Source organism: Aquarana catesbeiana, linkage group LG13 (assembly GCF_042186555.1).
Source record: "Aquarana catesbeiana isolate 2022-GZ linkage group LG13, ASM4218655v1, whole genome shotgun sequence".
Classification (NCBI taxonomy): Eukaryota; Metazoa; Chordata; class Amphibia; order Anura; family Ranidae; genus Aquarana; species Aquarana catesbeiana.
Genome location: NC_133336.1, coordinates 183,782,999 through 183,799,634, shown reverse-complemented (window position 1 = coordinate 183,799,634; position 16,636 = coordinate 183,782,999). Strand labels below are relative to the sequence as shown.

Below are 16,636 nucleotides of genomic sequence, written 5' to 3'. Positions count from 1 at the left end.
TCTAGCAATCAGCAGCCAGTGACGTCACAGCGCATGCATACCTGTGCTGTTCCTTCAGAGCTGTGTGCCGCGGCAGAGAGCCCCTTGCGCATGTGTCATCGCGTCTCGGTCAATCAGGCTGCTGGAGTTCGTGAAACCTGGAAGAAAGACTGGGCGAAGATGGAGGCCTTTGGAGCAATGGCAGCGTGCCGCTGGAGGGCTTCGTTTTAACATAGTAACATAGTCTGGTTGAAAAAAGTCCATTTAGTTCAACCAATAAAATGAAGGTAAGTCTTTCATAATGTGTGCGATGCATACTAGAATTTTTTTTTTTTTTTTTTTTTTCCCAGAGTTTACTACCGCTGTAACCAGTTCCCTATAGCAAAATGACGGGCAGGTGGTGGTTTAATTGTTCTGACTGGACATTATATGACGTCCTTCAGAATAAGCCGCTTGTGTGTGCCCCTGGGGGCGGGCAGTGCGGCGATCTGTGGTTCGGTGTGTCGCTCGGACACACCGCATCTCCGATCACAGTAAAGAGCCTATGGCGTAGGCTCTTTACCATGTGATCAGCTGTGTCCAATCATAGCTGATCAGTATAAATAGGAAGTGCCGGTTATTAGCATTCCTCTACTCATGCCGACATCGTGAAGAGAGCCGATAAGCAGCTTTCCTCTTAGGGGATCTGCACTGATGGTTCATGAAATGATTATCAGTGCAGCCCCATCAGCAATGCTTGCCAGTGCCTATCGGTGATGCCAATCGGTGCCCACCAGAGCTGCATATCAATGCAGCCTCATCAGCGTACATCCATGAAGGAGAAAAATTACTTATTTACAAATTTTTCAGAAACAAAAACTTTTTATTTTATTTCTTTCCCCCCTAAATGTTCAGTCTTTTTGCTAAAAAAAATAAAATAAATAAATAAAATCAGTGGTGATTAAATGCCACCAAAAGAAAGCTTTTTGTCTTTTGTTTGGGTGCAGCATTGCATGACTGCGCAATTATCCTAAGTCTGAGAGCGCTGAAAATTGGGCTGTCAGGAAGGGGGTGAAAGTGCCCGGTATTGGTGAGTTTTTAAGTGGTAAAAGTGATTGTAAGGTTATATATATATATATATATATATATATATATATATATATATATATATATATATATATATATATATATATACACATTTTTTTTTAATGCCAAACATGCTATACTTACCTGCTCTGTGTAAATAGTTTTACACAGAGCGGCCTTGATTGGGTTCCATGTGATCTTAAAGTGGTTGTAAACCCTGTTACACCACTTTTACCTACAGGCAAGCCTATAATAAGGCTTGCCTGTAGGTATCGTGACCATCTTCTAAACTTGCACCGTTTAGAAGATATTCACTCTATCCGCTTGTGCCCAATGTCATTGGCACCTGCTCACTGAAGAAACATCTTGTTTGTGCCGTTTCTTTAGGAGCCATGCCGTGACCGGCGGCTCCCGCGTGCATGCGTAGGAGTGACGTCAGTTCGGCTCCAGTCAATCACAGCGCCGGAGCCCGCAAACCCCAAAATAACTCCGGGGACATGTCACCGGTCACAGCGGTGTACGGGGACCACTGCAATAGCTTTGATCTAAGGTAAGTATTTCATAATGAGCTAGTATGCTACCCCCGCGGATTCATTGTCCTTTGGTATGTGTGTAGGATGAATGTCTGTGGTAGCTACCTGTGTCTTCAGACAACACTGTCTAATTTGAATTAAATGTGGTGGCGGTCGTACTTTTTATTGCTACCAGTAATTATGTGGAATTGTTCAATAAAGACTGACTTATTTTTGATAATACTGGTGGTTTCTCGTTGAAGAAATTCTTTGGATCCCTTTCCTTTTTCCTATATGTTGCTTTTGAATTCAGAGGAACGCACCTCACTTTCCACTCATTTTTGAGGTGACGGTATTGTTTCCTTGGTTGAGGAATTGTAATTTTATACAGTGGAACCTTGGTTGACGAGTAATGCGGTTAACAAGCTTTTTGAAAGACGAGCAATTTTTTATTTATTTTTTTTTTAAATTCTGACTCTGTTTGCGAGTGTGGGGGGTGCGCCAGGGACACTTGGAACGGTTCGGAGCCGTTCGGAAATACTCGGAATGACTCAGAAATACTCCGTTCCTGAGAGTTTCCGAGTTCAGCCGAGCTGTCCCAGAGAATTTCTGAGGATCTCCGGCGCCCTCCCACCTCTGGCCACATGCGGTATTGCATGTAATAGAAGTCAATGCGGAACAAATTCTCTTCGTTTCCATTGACTTCTATGGGGAAACTCGCTTTGATTTGCGAGTGCTTTGGATTACAAGCATTCTCCTGGAACGGATTATGCTCGTAATCCAAGGTTCCACTGTAATTCCTTTCCTCCCAAAGCAACCTTCTATATATAGTAAAAAAATCCCGCGCTGGAAAAAATAAACATAAGCAGCAGTAAACAGTGTGACAACATCAATTAGCAATATAAAATATTAAACCGCGCTAAATAATTATTACGTAATCTAAAAGGTTATTTAGGTGGAAAGTGAATGCCTCACAAAAAGATTGTAATTGAAAATAAAAATTAAAAATAAAATTAAGTAAAGTCCAGATATCTCCTGAGATGGGAAAAACTCCAGATCGCCAGAAAACTTCAACATATATGGATGAAATGACAGTCCAAAAATCACAAGAGTAAGTTGCCCTTACCAGAACACCAAACAAATTAGACGGATGGCTTAAACCCAGCCAGGGCCTTTGGGATGGAAACTGATATGCTCTGTCCAGATTCAAGATATGATTCCCTCAATGAATATAAGAGAAAAAGATAACAAAAAGGCTGGCCATAGGCCATAGGGTCCCCATTGAGAACGTCCGTTTGATGACGAAACGCGTCTGGGTACGCACGCAGCGACGCTACCACGTGACCAGGAAGTAGGACGAGCTCCGCTTTGTGATTTTATGCCGGCCGGCGTTTTGTGCTATATTTTATGCGAAAATCATCCTTCTATTTGTAAGTGCATTACTTTTATCTATTAAAACGTTCCTTGAATGTATTACACCATGGATAGTTTATTTCCTTTTTTGGGTCATGTACTGAGAACATGGATTTCCTGGCTACAGAGGGCGAAACAATCATTTCTTGTCACCCATCAACCAATTCCTAGTTTGATCTAGAGCCTGGTTACCACTGAGTCGGTAAGCGCAATTTACAGCCACGGTGGTGGGTTATCACCCTTTGTTCTTGTGTGCACACCAGGGTGTTGGTACGTTTGTATGTCCATAGAAGTATTTAACCATACTACACTATGGCCAGCCTTTTTGTTATGATTCCCTCAATGAATATAAGAGAAAAAGATAACAAAAAGGCTGGCCATAGTGTAGTATGGTTAAATACTTCTATGGACATACAAACGTACCAACACCCTGGTGTGCACACAAGAACAAAGGGTGATAACCCACCACCGTGGCTGTAAATTGCGCTTACCGACTCAGTGGTAACCAGGCTCTAGATCAAACTAGGAATTGGTTGATGGGTGACAAGAAATGATTGTTTCGCCCTCTGTAGCCAGGAAATCCATGTTCTCAGTACATGACCCAAAAAAGGAAATAAACTATCCATGGTGTAATACATTCAAGGAACGTTTTAATAGATAAAAGTAATGCACTTACAAATAGAAGGATGATTTTCGCATAAAATATAGCACAAAACGCCGGCCGGCATAAAATCACAAAGCGGAGCTCGTCCTACTTCCTGGTCACGTGGTAGCGTCGCTGCGTGCGTACCCAGGCGCGTTTCGTCATCAAATGGACGTTCTCAATGGGGACCCTATGGCCTATGGCCAGCCTTTTTGTTATCTTTTTCTCTTATATTCATTGAGGGAATCATATCTTGAATCTGGACAAAGCATATCGGTTTCCATCCCAAAGGCCCTGGCTGGGTTTAAGCCATCCGTCTAATTTGTTTGGTGTTCTGGTAAGGGCAACTTACTCTTGTGATTTTTGGACTGTCATTTCATCCATATATGTTGAAGTTTTTTCTGGCGATCTGGAGTTTTTCCCATCTCAGGAGATATCTGGACTTTACTTTTAATTTTTATTTTTAATTTTTATTTTCAATTACAATCTTTTTGTGAGGCATTCACTTTCCACCTAAATAACCTTTTAGATTACGTAATAATTATTTAGCGCGGTTTAATATTTTATATAATCTTCTATATAGGTGTAGCCTCAGTGACTATTTGTAGCCTTGTTGTTTATGAGGTCAGTGTCAGCATACCCCCCAGCCAGCATCAGTTAAGATTGCCCGCCACACTATCAGCCCCACTATAAGTTGCTGATTGAAGCCATTACTAGTATAAAATAAATAACAATTTTAATATCTATCCCATAGATTGTAGACGCTATAACATTCACGCAAACCAAATAATATAAACTTATTGTGATATGTAGCAAAATATTTTGGCCTAAATTCATGAAGGTTTTTTTTTTTTTTCTGGTGTTAAAGCCGAAAGTAAAAAATTAATTTTTTTTCTAAATGTTTTTGGATTTTTCATTTTAGTAAAAATAAACACAGAGGTGATCAAATACCACCGAAAGAAAGCTCTATTTGTGTAAAAAAAAAAAATAAAAAAAAAAAAAAAATTATATAAATTTCATTTGTGTACAGTGTTGCAATTGTCAGGTAAAGTAGCGCTGTGCAGAATAGCAAAAAATGGCCTGGTCATAAAGGGGGTAAAACCTTCCAGAGGGCATGTGGTTTAAAGATTTTGTTTTTCCCATAGATGGAGATATGTGGTGTTGGCAGCACTTAACCCACCAAGACTCATTTCAAAATCTTCCCTTAAGAGGAGCCTTGTAAATTTAATATACCAGAATTGGCTTCCATTTTCCCCATCTCATACTTATTACATTTATTTCTAGCTGTTATGTGCTGCAAAGAATCAAAGGCATTCCTTACTACTTGGTGACCTTGTAATCTTCTGATGGCGCACAGCGCCACACAATGGACCAGAAAGGACATGGCAATGGGTGTAGCCATCTTAGTATGGCAGTATCTAAAGCTAGTCTTGCCCCATGCAATTTGATAGCACATTGTCTTTTTATAGCTTATGCCGCGTACACACGACCGGTTTTGCTGTCGGAATAAACTGACGGTTTTTCTGACGGAATTCCGCTCAAGCTGTCTTGCATACACAGGATCACACCAAATTCCGACCGTCCAGAACGAGGTGACGTACAACACGTATGATGGGACTAGAAAAAGGAAGTTCAATAGCCAATAGCTTCCATCTCGTTCTTCAGAGCATGCGTCGTTTTTGGTACGTCGCAACATCATACAGATGAGCGGGTTTCCCGATGGTAATTAGTTCCGGCAGAAAAATTTAGAACATGTTCACTATCTAAGTCCGTCAGAATTTTCGATGGGAAAAAGGCCGATGGGGCATACACACGATCGGAATATGCGATGAAAAGCTCCCATGGGACTCTTTCTGTCGGAAATTCCGCTCGTGTGTACGCGGCATAACAGCCATGTAGTTCTAGGGTACTAGTACTGACTGGATACAAGCTGAATGAAAGATGCCACATGACATAATCACTGGTAGATCCAAGGAAGCGTGACCAGAAATTGTGCAATCAGACTGTCAGCTTTACACAATTGCACATGTAAAGTCGGTGTGGCAAGTGCTAGCAAACTGTTGTACCTAAAAACTGGGACAGCCTTTCTCAACACCACTTCTTTTTTTTTTTTAACCTTAGAGCGGTGGTCTCCAAACTGGGGCCAGATGTGGCCCTTTGCTTGAGTCTATCCAGCCCTTGGGGCACTATTCCATCCACAACTGATACCAATGATGGGGCACTATACCTCCAAATATACCTCCCACTGATACTAGTGGTGGGGCACCATTCCTCTCATAGACCCCAATGATAAGGTGCTTTTCCTCTCACTGATGCCAACAATGGGGCACTATTACTCCCACTAAAACCAATGATGAGGCACTGTATAATCCTAATAACACTGGAGCATTTTCTACTCCCAGTGGCCAGTCTGACCCCCCCCCCCCCCAAAGTCTGAAGGATGATAAACTGGCCCTTTGTTTAGAAGGCTTGGAGACCCCTGCCTTAGCAGAACCCTTGAAATCATTTTTAGGTCTTTGTGAAACCCTGCTAGATCAACTCATTGGAAGTCTATGGGAAAAGCACCCCTTACATTGATGGCCAGTCAAAATAATGCCCCTTCTGGTGGTCAGAGGGCCACCCGAAGAGGTAGCTAAAAAAGATCTCCGGTGTCCTGCAGCTGGCACTGGCCCTGGCCCTTAAACTTTGAAGGCACCATGAGATGGGAGGTCAATCTGCCACAGCTCATAGAACTAGCAACCTCTCGAGGAACCCTGGTTGAGAATGGCTGGACTGGAAGAACAAACATCTGTTACAGTAACCAATCACACTTTTTTACTAAAAATACTTTGGTCAATTGCTCCGGGTTGCTTAACTATGGGTTGCTTCTTGCACTGTTTATCAGAGAACACCATTTGACAGATGAAGACTCATGTCAGTAAACGGCCTGATAATATAGAATTTTTTTTTTTCCTATTTTTCAGATCAAGGCGATTCTTTTATGTACCAAAGGGAGATCGAACCTCCCTTTAGAATAGAGCAAAGAGAAGGTAAGGCCCACCAAGGGAACCCTTTAACTTAAAAACCACCAAAAAAAAAATAAACAAAGTGTATATACTGTATCTTTTAAGTTGTGAACACCGGGTTAGGATTTTTTTTTTTTTTTTTTTTGAATACTGGCGACCCACAGAAGTATATCATGGTTGTGTCCACTGCTGGATGGAATTTCACTGTGTGCAATGGCTAGAGGTGTCTGCATTATACAGGAGTGATAATATGCACATGAGCACAATTTTGTTATTACTGCGTACCCACATGTAGGTATCCTTTGCTTCAAGAACAGATGCATGCTGTCTTTTACTTAAAAAGGAACTTCACTCCCCCCCCCCCCCCCCTTTCTTTTTTTTTTTTTTTGTTCCTCCCACACTTACCTTTTTGACTGATTTATTCACATAACACACACACATAAAATGCAATGGTGTTCTGTAGGAATCCAACACTTTGCTACTGCACAGTTCTGCGCTGCCATCTTCTTTCTCTGATGTCATCGGGAGCTGGCGGCCTCTTCCAAGTTTTTGCAGCTGGCCCCCTGATGTGCATATTCTGCAGTGTGTTGTCATAAGGCGGGCTGAAAGAAATGGGCAGTGAGCCCTCTGGTGACAGGCCAAGGAACATGCACCTTAGCGGACCCTTTTGGGATGTGTTATGTGAGTTTCCCAGGAGGCTGCTGGCAACTATTCTCGCCTAGGCTAGAATCCATGAAGCAACCCAAAAAAGACTAAAAAAAGCGCCTAATTGTCAGAGGAAGAGGGAGGCATGATATGATCAAAAATGAGTCGGGAAGGTGAATGACTGTTCAAGGAAATTATGGGAAAGGGAACAGATTCTATTTAAAATGAACTCAAAGGCCATATGTCAGTTTCAATGGAAAATTTGGTAGAACTCTTAACTTTTTTTTATTTGTTCTCTAACGAAGCATAGCTGCGATATAGGAGCTGCTATTGTGGACTTAATATTTGAAAATAAATATGTCCTTATCCTTCACTAAATGGCCCAGGACAAGCATGCAGCCAGGGAAGTGTCAGGACGCCTGACTTTTGGGTCACCATGAAGTGGATGTAGGATAAGGTTGACCACTCTGGACCTTCAGAAACAAGTCAGCAATATCAGCTCCCTTGTTTCCTATTACTGTGGCCTGTTTGTGGGTGGTACCGGGCTCAGTGGTTGTGTGCTTTAGTCTTACAGAGCTCATCAGGCAAGATTATTGTTGCATGTTGCCATACGTCAGTTGCTATTGTTACTTGATGCCCAAGCACACACACGAGGCGTTCCTGTTTACCATCCAGGTGAGGCCACATCCAACACAAATACAGGGCACATACAGGGTTATCCCAAGGGCCGTTTAGGAAAATGCACACGTTTATCCCATATAGCAAGCATCAATGATACGTAAAGGGCCACTAACCCATATCCATAAATCGGCAATCCATTTTCATTCTTTTTATTGTCGAACGGTAAAGTCTGATTTCTATCAGTATTTTGCACATGGTGGTAAACCTTTCCACCGCCCTGAACTTATCTTGCTCAAGTAGAATTCTCAACATTCTGACTTCAAATTAAAGATCCCCACATAGGATGCAATGTTATTGTGCAATCTCTGCATTCTCTCCTATAACTCTGCTAAAACTAGCCATGAATCCATCCTAAACAATGTTGATGAAGGATCTTACCTTTATATAGCTCAGGGGTCTTCCAACTTTCTAAGCAAAGGGCCAGTTTACTGTCCTAGCTTTTGGGAGGCTGGACATTGGCCAGTGTTAGTAGAAAATGTCCCAGCATAAGTGCCCCATCAGTGGTTTAATGGGAGGAATAGTGCCCCATCGTATCGACGATGGAGTACTATTTGTTGATGACCCCAATGAGGAGGACCCATTACCCTACTGACACTATCAGTGGGGCACTATTCTTCTAACTGATCAGTGTCAGTAGGGGAATGGGTCTCCATCATTGGGGTCAGTTGGTGGAATAGTGCCACAAGGACCAAATAAAGGCACGCAAAGGGCCACAGTTTGGAAACCACTGGTATAGCTTATAGCTAGCATACGCAGCTGTCAAAATACCCGACCTGTCACTCCATATGATAGGATGTTAGTCTGTTAAGGGCATTCCAGCCTGCATGCTCAGATTAGGATCTGGTGTAGCTTTTTTTTATTTTGGGGGGGACCCCATGCTAGTTTTTTTTGTTCTGGTATAAACTTGGGGGGGCGCCACGCCATTTCTTTTCTTTTTTTTAAAATTTTGTTTGGAGTTGCACTTAACATTCATACAGACCAGAAGGACCTCGTAAAAAATTATGAAGGGTGAACCCCAATTTTTTTTTTTTTTTAAACTATCCCTGGACACTGATTACACGGCCAGTGATTTCCTGCAAGTAAATGAATAGGATCTGATGCGACCACTGGATGCTAAGGAAGCAGCGGATGCCGGAACTGCCGCTTCCTTAACAGTGAACTAGGGAAGCTGTGCATGTGTGTGTATGTGTATATATATATATATATATATATATATATATATATATATATATATATATATATATATATATATATTATAATATTTTTTTTTTTTATTTATTCAGAAGAGAAAAACCCTACTGTATATGATCAGCTCCTTCTGAATGGGCTGTTCATCCAGTGAGTGGACGAATGTCTGAATAAAGTTCGGTTGGAACCAGTGTTTGGACCAAACCATAGCTCATTCCTAGTCACCAGATATGGTGCATGGACCAAGAGAAAATGACCTGTCAATAACATATGCCCCAACCTGTAGAGATCCAAACGCAATATTCCCAACGCACACTTTCCTCAAAATGGCTGTTCAGTAATGCTGTGTGCTGTAATGACCACAGACTGGAAACCATAGGCAATCATAGTGAATAAATGTCATCAGCACACCAAGTATTCCTCAAAAGGGTCCAAAGCTTAATTCACATGGTACCCATAGGGCAAAGTTTTGGAACCACGCAGGGCCCCTTCATCAGGCAGGTGACACTCCCTTGACTGATGACGGGCCCTGCGTGGCTCCAAACATTGCCCTATGTAAAAAGAAAAAAACTGTGCTATTAATAAACAATAAACTAAGCTGCGACTAAACAATGTTATACGACACTAAACAGAAATAAAAAACAAAGTTGTGCTGAATGGCGGAAATCGTGGGACAATTAAATGTGCTCACAATAATAAGTGTCAATAGGCCACACTAGGTAAACCTGAAAATCAGCAGATCTACTACATGAAAAAACAGGATTGGGTAAGTGACTCCACTGGATAATGATACTCATCAAACTGCATAATACATCAAAATACTGTGATAAATAATGAAAAGAGAAAATATGAGCGTGATGAACTAATGAAAATAATAAGCAAAAAATGAATAATGAACTATGTAAAGAATCAAGTGACAGTGCATAGTGAAATTAAAAAGATTTATAGACAATAACATGATAATTAGTCCATAAAACGCTGGTGATTCTTCAATAGTGATGTGCTGTAGGATTCCACAAATAAAGTGACAAGTGAAAATTGCCTCCACCCCATAAAATACTGCTGCTTACCAGAACTCGGTGGTCCCTTATTACAGGGGACCACACAGAGCAGATGGCTGTAACCCCAGCCCGGGATCTCACTGGCATACATTGGGCGCTTCAACCTCAATAGAAACGGTCCACAGAAGGATCAATTCGGATGGGTAGTATGTTCACCATAAAACAACAAAGGCTTCACATAGCATAAAATCCTTTACATTTATTCTTGTTTAGTAAGACAAATAAACTTACTAGAAAGCAGACAATATTGGGCATAATGGACATAAAAACGAGCTGGCCGGCTTCAAAACAGCCAGTAGCTTCTGGGACTGGACGTGTAGCGGTGACGTCAGAGCGTAGCTCCTCCTCCCTATGTCATTTCGTCACTAGCGGACGTGGTCACGGGTGCCCTATGTGAATTAAGCTTTAGACCCTTTTGAGAAAACCTTGGTGTGCTGATGACATTTCTTCACTCCAACCTGTACAGAGACTCCCGGAGAACGTGGGGAAAAATATTCATCCTTCCTGGTCCTCATTTCCACATGATGATGCACAAGGGTCATCAGCACAGGGTATAAACATGCTTGCTCAGCTAATGCAATCCATTTAGGTTTATGTCACAATTTCTGCACAGAGCAATTACATTGCAGTAAAATGATCTGTGGGTACTTTATGTCTTTGGTCAATAGAAGAAACTACAATTGTAGGAAGTCAGGTGTATGTGTAGAGGTATCCTCTAGCTGATGACTGAATAGTATAGCAGGTAAACCTGTGGGTGCAAATGCCCCAAAGTACAGATCTAGAATTGTAATGTATCTTTATATTTTGTGTTCGTATTCTACTGGTAATATATATTACACACATATATATATATATATATATATATATATATATATATATATATATATATATATATACAGTATCTCACAAAAGTGAGTACACCCCTCACATTTTTGTAAATATTTAATATATCTTTTTATGTGACAACACTGAAGAAATGACACTTGTCTACAATGTAAAGTAGTGAGTGTACAGCTTGTATAACAGTGTAAATTTGCTGTCCCCTCAAAATAACTCAACACACAGCCATTAATGTCTAAACCGCTGGCAACAAAAGTGTGTAACCCCTAAATGAAAATGTCCAAATTGGGCCCAATTAGCCATTTTCCCACAAGTGTCATGTGACTTGTTAGTGTTACAAGGTCTCGGGTGTGACTGGGGAACAGATGTGTTATATTTGGTGTTATCGCTCTTACTCTCTCATACTGGTCACTGGAACTTCAACATGGCACCTCATGGCCAACTCTCTGAGGATCTGAGAATTGTTGCTTAACATAAAGATAGCCTAGGCTATAAGAAGATTGCCAAGACCCTGAAACTGAGCTGCAGTACGGTGGCCAAGACAATACAGCTGTTTAACAGGACAGGTTCCACTCAGGAACAGGCCTCGCCATGGTCGACCAAAGAAGTTGAGTGCACATGCTCAGTGTCATATCCAGGAGGTTGTCTTTGGGAAATAGACGTATGAATGCTGCCAGCATTGCTGCAGAAGTTGAAGGGGTGGGGGGTCAGCCTGTCAGTGCTCAGACCATACGCCGCACACTGCATCAAATTGGTATGCATGGCTGTCGTCCCAAAAGGAAGCCACTTCTAAAGATGATGCACAAGAAAGCCCGCAAACAGTTTGCTGAAGACAAGCAGACTAAGGACATGGATTATGGAACCATGTCCTGTGGTATGATGAGACCAAGATAAACTTATTTGGTTCAGATGGTGTCAAGCATGTGTGGCGGCAACCAGGTGAGGAGTACAAAGACAAGTGTGTCTTGCCTACAGTTAAGCATGGTGGTGGGAGTGTCATGGTCTGGGGCTGCATGAGTGCTGCCGATACTGAGGAGCTACAGTTCATTGAGGGAACCATGAATGCCAACATGTACTGTGATATACTGAAGCAGAGCATGATCCCCCTCCCTTTGGCGACTGAATTGCAGGGCAGTATTCCAACATAACGACCCCAAACACTATTGAGCATCTGTGGGGCATCCCCAAACGGAAGGTGGAGGAGCGCAAGGTCTCTAACATCCATCAGCTCTGTTATGCATGTCATAGAGGAGGGGAAGAGGACTCCAACCTGTGAAGCTCTGGTGAACTCCATGCCCAAGAGGGTTAATGCAGTGCTGGAAAATAATGGTGGCCACACAAAATATTGACACTTTGGGCCCAATTGGGACATTTTCACTTAGGGGTGTACTCGATTTTGTTGCCAGCGGTTTAGACATTAATGGCTGTGTGTTGTGTTATTTTGAGGGGACAGCAAATTTACACTGTTATACAAGCTGTACACTCATTACTTTACATTGTAGCAAAGTGTCATTTCTCTCAGTGTTGTCACATGAAAAGATGTAATAAAATATTTACAAAAATGTGAGGGGTGTACTCACTTTTGTGAATATATATATATATATATATATATATATATATATATATATATATATATATATATATATATATTTTAATATATTATGGTTGCTGTTCATATTAATGAGCATATCTCTTGTCTCTTCTTGTAGTTGAACTTCCTCTCCTGATCCGGGGTGAACCAGTATTGTCACCACGTGGCAGAAGGCCCGGACCAACGATAAACAACAATCTGAAAGATTTCCCTCCAGGGAAACCCAGTAGAGCCAATATCGGCAATATCTGCAGGAAGACCCGCCCAATAATTTCATATGGTGCTGAGAACCTTCCCCATACAGGGTTCTCTCACCTCAGCAGACAGGGGAACGCCATTAACAGTGTGGAGGAGGGATACTCCAGGTGCTGCAGTCAGTCTGAGAAGCTGCGCTGTGCACTGAAAGCAGTAAGTCTCCATTCTGTTCATCCTTTCATATTCAGTAAACAGGCAGACATGACTAGTTTCTAGCACCAGTAAAGTAGAATTTTATAGCACAAAGTATTCAGCAGCAAAAATGTTATATGGATTCCTGTCAACCATATTTAGCTGACAATTTTACAGCACATATAGTGCCTTGAAAAAAGTATTCATACCCCTTGAAAGTTTCCACATTTTGTCATGTTACAACCAAAAACATAAATGTTTTATATTGGGATTTTATGTGATGGACCAACACAAATTGGCACATAATTGTGAAGTGGAAGGAAAATGATAAATTCTTCAACATTTTTTACAAATATATGAAGTGTGGTGTGCATTTGTATTCAGCCTCCTTTACTCTGTTACCCCTAACTAAAATCTAGTGGAACCAATTGTCTTCAGAAGTCACCTAATTAGTAAATAGAGTCCACCTGTGTGTAATGTAATCTCAGTATAAATACAGCTGTTCTGTGAAGCCCTCAGAGGTTTGTTAGAGAACCTTAGTGAACAAACCGCATCATGAAGGCCAAGGAACACACCTGACAGGTCAGGTAGAGGTTTGAAGCAGGGTTGGGTTATAAAAAAAAAAAAAAAAAAAATATCCCAAGTTTTGAACATCTCACGGAGCACTGCTCAATCCATCATCCGAAAATGGGAAAGAGTATGGCACAACTGCAAACCTACCAAGACATGGCCATCCACCTAAACTGACAGGCCGGGCAAGGAGAGCATTAATCAGAGAAGCAGCCAAGAGGCCCATGGTAACTCTGGAGGAGCTGCAGAGATCCACAGCTCAGGTGGGAGAATCTGTCCACAGGACAACTATTAGTCGTGCTCTCCACAGGTCTGGCCATTATGGAAGAGTGGCAAGAAAGCCATTGCTGAAAGAAAGCCATAAGAAGTCCCATTTGCAGTTTGCAAGAAACCATGTGGGGACACAGCAAACATGTGGAAGAAGGTGCTCTGGTCAGATGAGACCAAAATTTAACATCTTGGCCTAAAAGCAAAATGCTATGTGTGGCGGAAAACGAACACTGCACATCACTCTGAACACACGATTCCCACCGTGAAACATGGTGGTGGCAGCATCATGTTGTGTGGGAGCCTTTCTTCAACAAGGACAGGGAAGCTGGTCAGTTTATGGGAAGATGGATGGAGCCAAATACAGAGCAATCTTAGAAGAAAACCGTATAGAGTCTGCAAAAGACTTGAGACAGGGGTGGAGGTTCACTTTCCAGCAGGACGACCCTAAACACACAGCCAGAGCTACAATGGAATGGATTAGATCAAAGCATATTCATGTGTTAGAATGGCCCAGTCAAAGTCCAGACCTGAATCCAATTGGGAATCTGTGGTAAGACTTGAAAATTGCTGTTCAGACGCTCTCCATCCAATCTGACAGAGCTTGAGCTATTTTGCAAAGAAGAATGGGCAAAAATGTCACTCTCTAGATATGCAAAGCTAGAAGAGATAACCCCAAATAAACTTGCAGCTGTAATTGCAGCGAAAGGCAGTTCTACAAAGTATTGACTCACACCATGCACACCACACTTTTCACATATTTTATTTGTAAAAGTTATAAACAATTTATAATTTTCCTTCCACTTCACAATTATGTGCCATTTTGTGTTGGTCTATCACATAAAATCCCAATAAAATAATATTTATGTTTTTTGGTTGTCACATGACAAAATGTGGAAAATGTCAAGGGGTATGAATACTTTTTCAAGGCACTGTAATAGCCTGGCCGACCTAATTAGGTGACCTAAAGGGAAAACTTGCATTATGCGAGAATTTTATCTTGGTTTATCTATATGAAGGGTGACATGTTGAGGGAGGTGGTAGTGGCCAAACCAAATTGGTGAAATTGATATTTCTGCGCACTTGTCCAGCAGATACAGATATGAATACCAAGATCTCATTCAGGTAAACCTATTACATACAATATTTCACCTTTGCCATCTGCAGCCAGCAGGTGGCAGTTCCGATGAGCAGTTGCTTTCTTAAGCTGTGCTATAAAATAACCTGAAAATCAGATTACAGAGACTGCAGAATGAGTCCCATGAAGAAGGCACAATGCGGAGAAACAGGACCATTTGACCTATAACAGTCCCTACACTGCTGTGAAGCTTTTTACAAGATTTTGGGGTCTGTCTTTGGGGTTTTGTGCTCATTCAGTTAAAAGGGCATTTGTAAGGTTGGGTACTAATACAACCTGGCTCTCATTCAGCATTTCTGTTTTTTCAAGTGTTCAGTAGGGTTGAGGTTAGGGCTCGGTAAGCCACTCAAGTTCCTCTACACCGGAGTAGTCAAACTCAGTTTCATCGCGGGCCACATTCGCAGTATGGTTGCCCTCAAAGAGCCAGTTGAATACAGTGTTCAGGAGTGCATTAAGGTACAGAATGCAGAGTTCAGGATTATGCTACATACAGAGTGCAGCGTTTAGGGGTACGCTATGTACGGAGTACATGGTTCAGAAGTGTACATTATGTACAGTTCCAGGGGTGCCCTGTGCAGAGTTTAGGGGTGTGCTACGTACAGAGGGCAGGGTTCAGGAGGGCGTTAAGTTACGTACCGAGCACAGGGGTGTGCTGTAGTGTACAACCCCAATTACCCCCCCCCCCCCCAAGCTTCCCTCGCATCTCTCCTATCTGGTCTGGCTCTAGTACTTCGCTGTGTAGGCGGTTCTGCCTCCCCTTGCAGGTACATCAATCCCTCGCTCAGATTTTGGAGATTTGACCCCGCCATGAGTGCATGCCAGGATCTTTTAGTTCTGGGAGCTGCTGAGAGCAAAGCTGTCCCTTGTAAACATTTCGGAATTACAAGTGACAACAGGGACAGTGAATGGAGAGTGAGAGCCGGCCAGAGGTGGCGGAATGGAGTTCCGCAACGTTATGGCGGCAAAACTGGGTATGAGGGTCCCATGACAAGACCTGGCAAGCCGGATTAGGCCCATGGGCCTTGTGTTTGACATATGTGCTGTACATGAAGCTCTTCAAGCCATGTCTTTATGGCGTTGGTTTTGTGCACCAGAGGAAGCAGCCATGTTGTAATAGAAAAGGGCATTCGCCAAACCTCCATCACACGGTTGGAGGCACACAGTTCTAAAATGCCTTTGCGTGCTTTAACTGTACCCTTCACTGGACAGATAAAGACATGGGGGGTTATTTACGAAAGGCAAATCCATTTTGCACTACAAGTGCAAAGTGCACTTGAAATTGCACTAAAAGTGCATTTGGAAGTGCAGTCGCTGTAGATCCGAGGGGGACATGCAAGGAAGATAAAAAACAGCATTTTAGCAGAGCTTCCCCTCATTTCAGATCTACCCATCAAATTTACAGCGACTGCACTTCCAAGTGCACTTTGCACTTGTAGTGCAAAGTGGATTTGCCTTTCGTAAATAACCCCCATAATCTCAATAAGGCTATATACAGTCAGGTCCATAAATATTGGGACATCGACACAATTCTAATCTTTTTTGGCTCTATATACCACCACAATGGATTTGAAATGAAACGAACAAGATGTGCTTTAACTAACTGCAGACTTTCAGCTTTAATTTGAGGATATTTACATCCAAATCAGGTGAA

At 42.0% G+C, this 16,636-nt stretch overlaps 1 protein-coding gene across 1 annotated transcript in view; it reads left to right on the top strand.

Annotated features, from left to right (window-relative positions):
• LOC141116931 (extracellular matrix protein 1-like) overlaps window positions 1-16,636 on the top strand; it is a 41,508-nt gene that overhangs the window by 13,166 nt on the left and 11,706 nt on the right. The window contains exons 2-3 of the mRNA XM_073609438.1: window positions 6,576-6,641; window positions 12,742-13,031. Of these exons, the coding sequence (XP_073465539.1) occupies window positions 6,576-6,641; window positions 12,742-13,031 (356 nt within the window). The remainder of the gene's footprint in view (window positions 1-6,575; window positions 6,642-12,741; window positions 13,032-16,636) is intronic.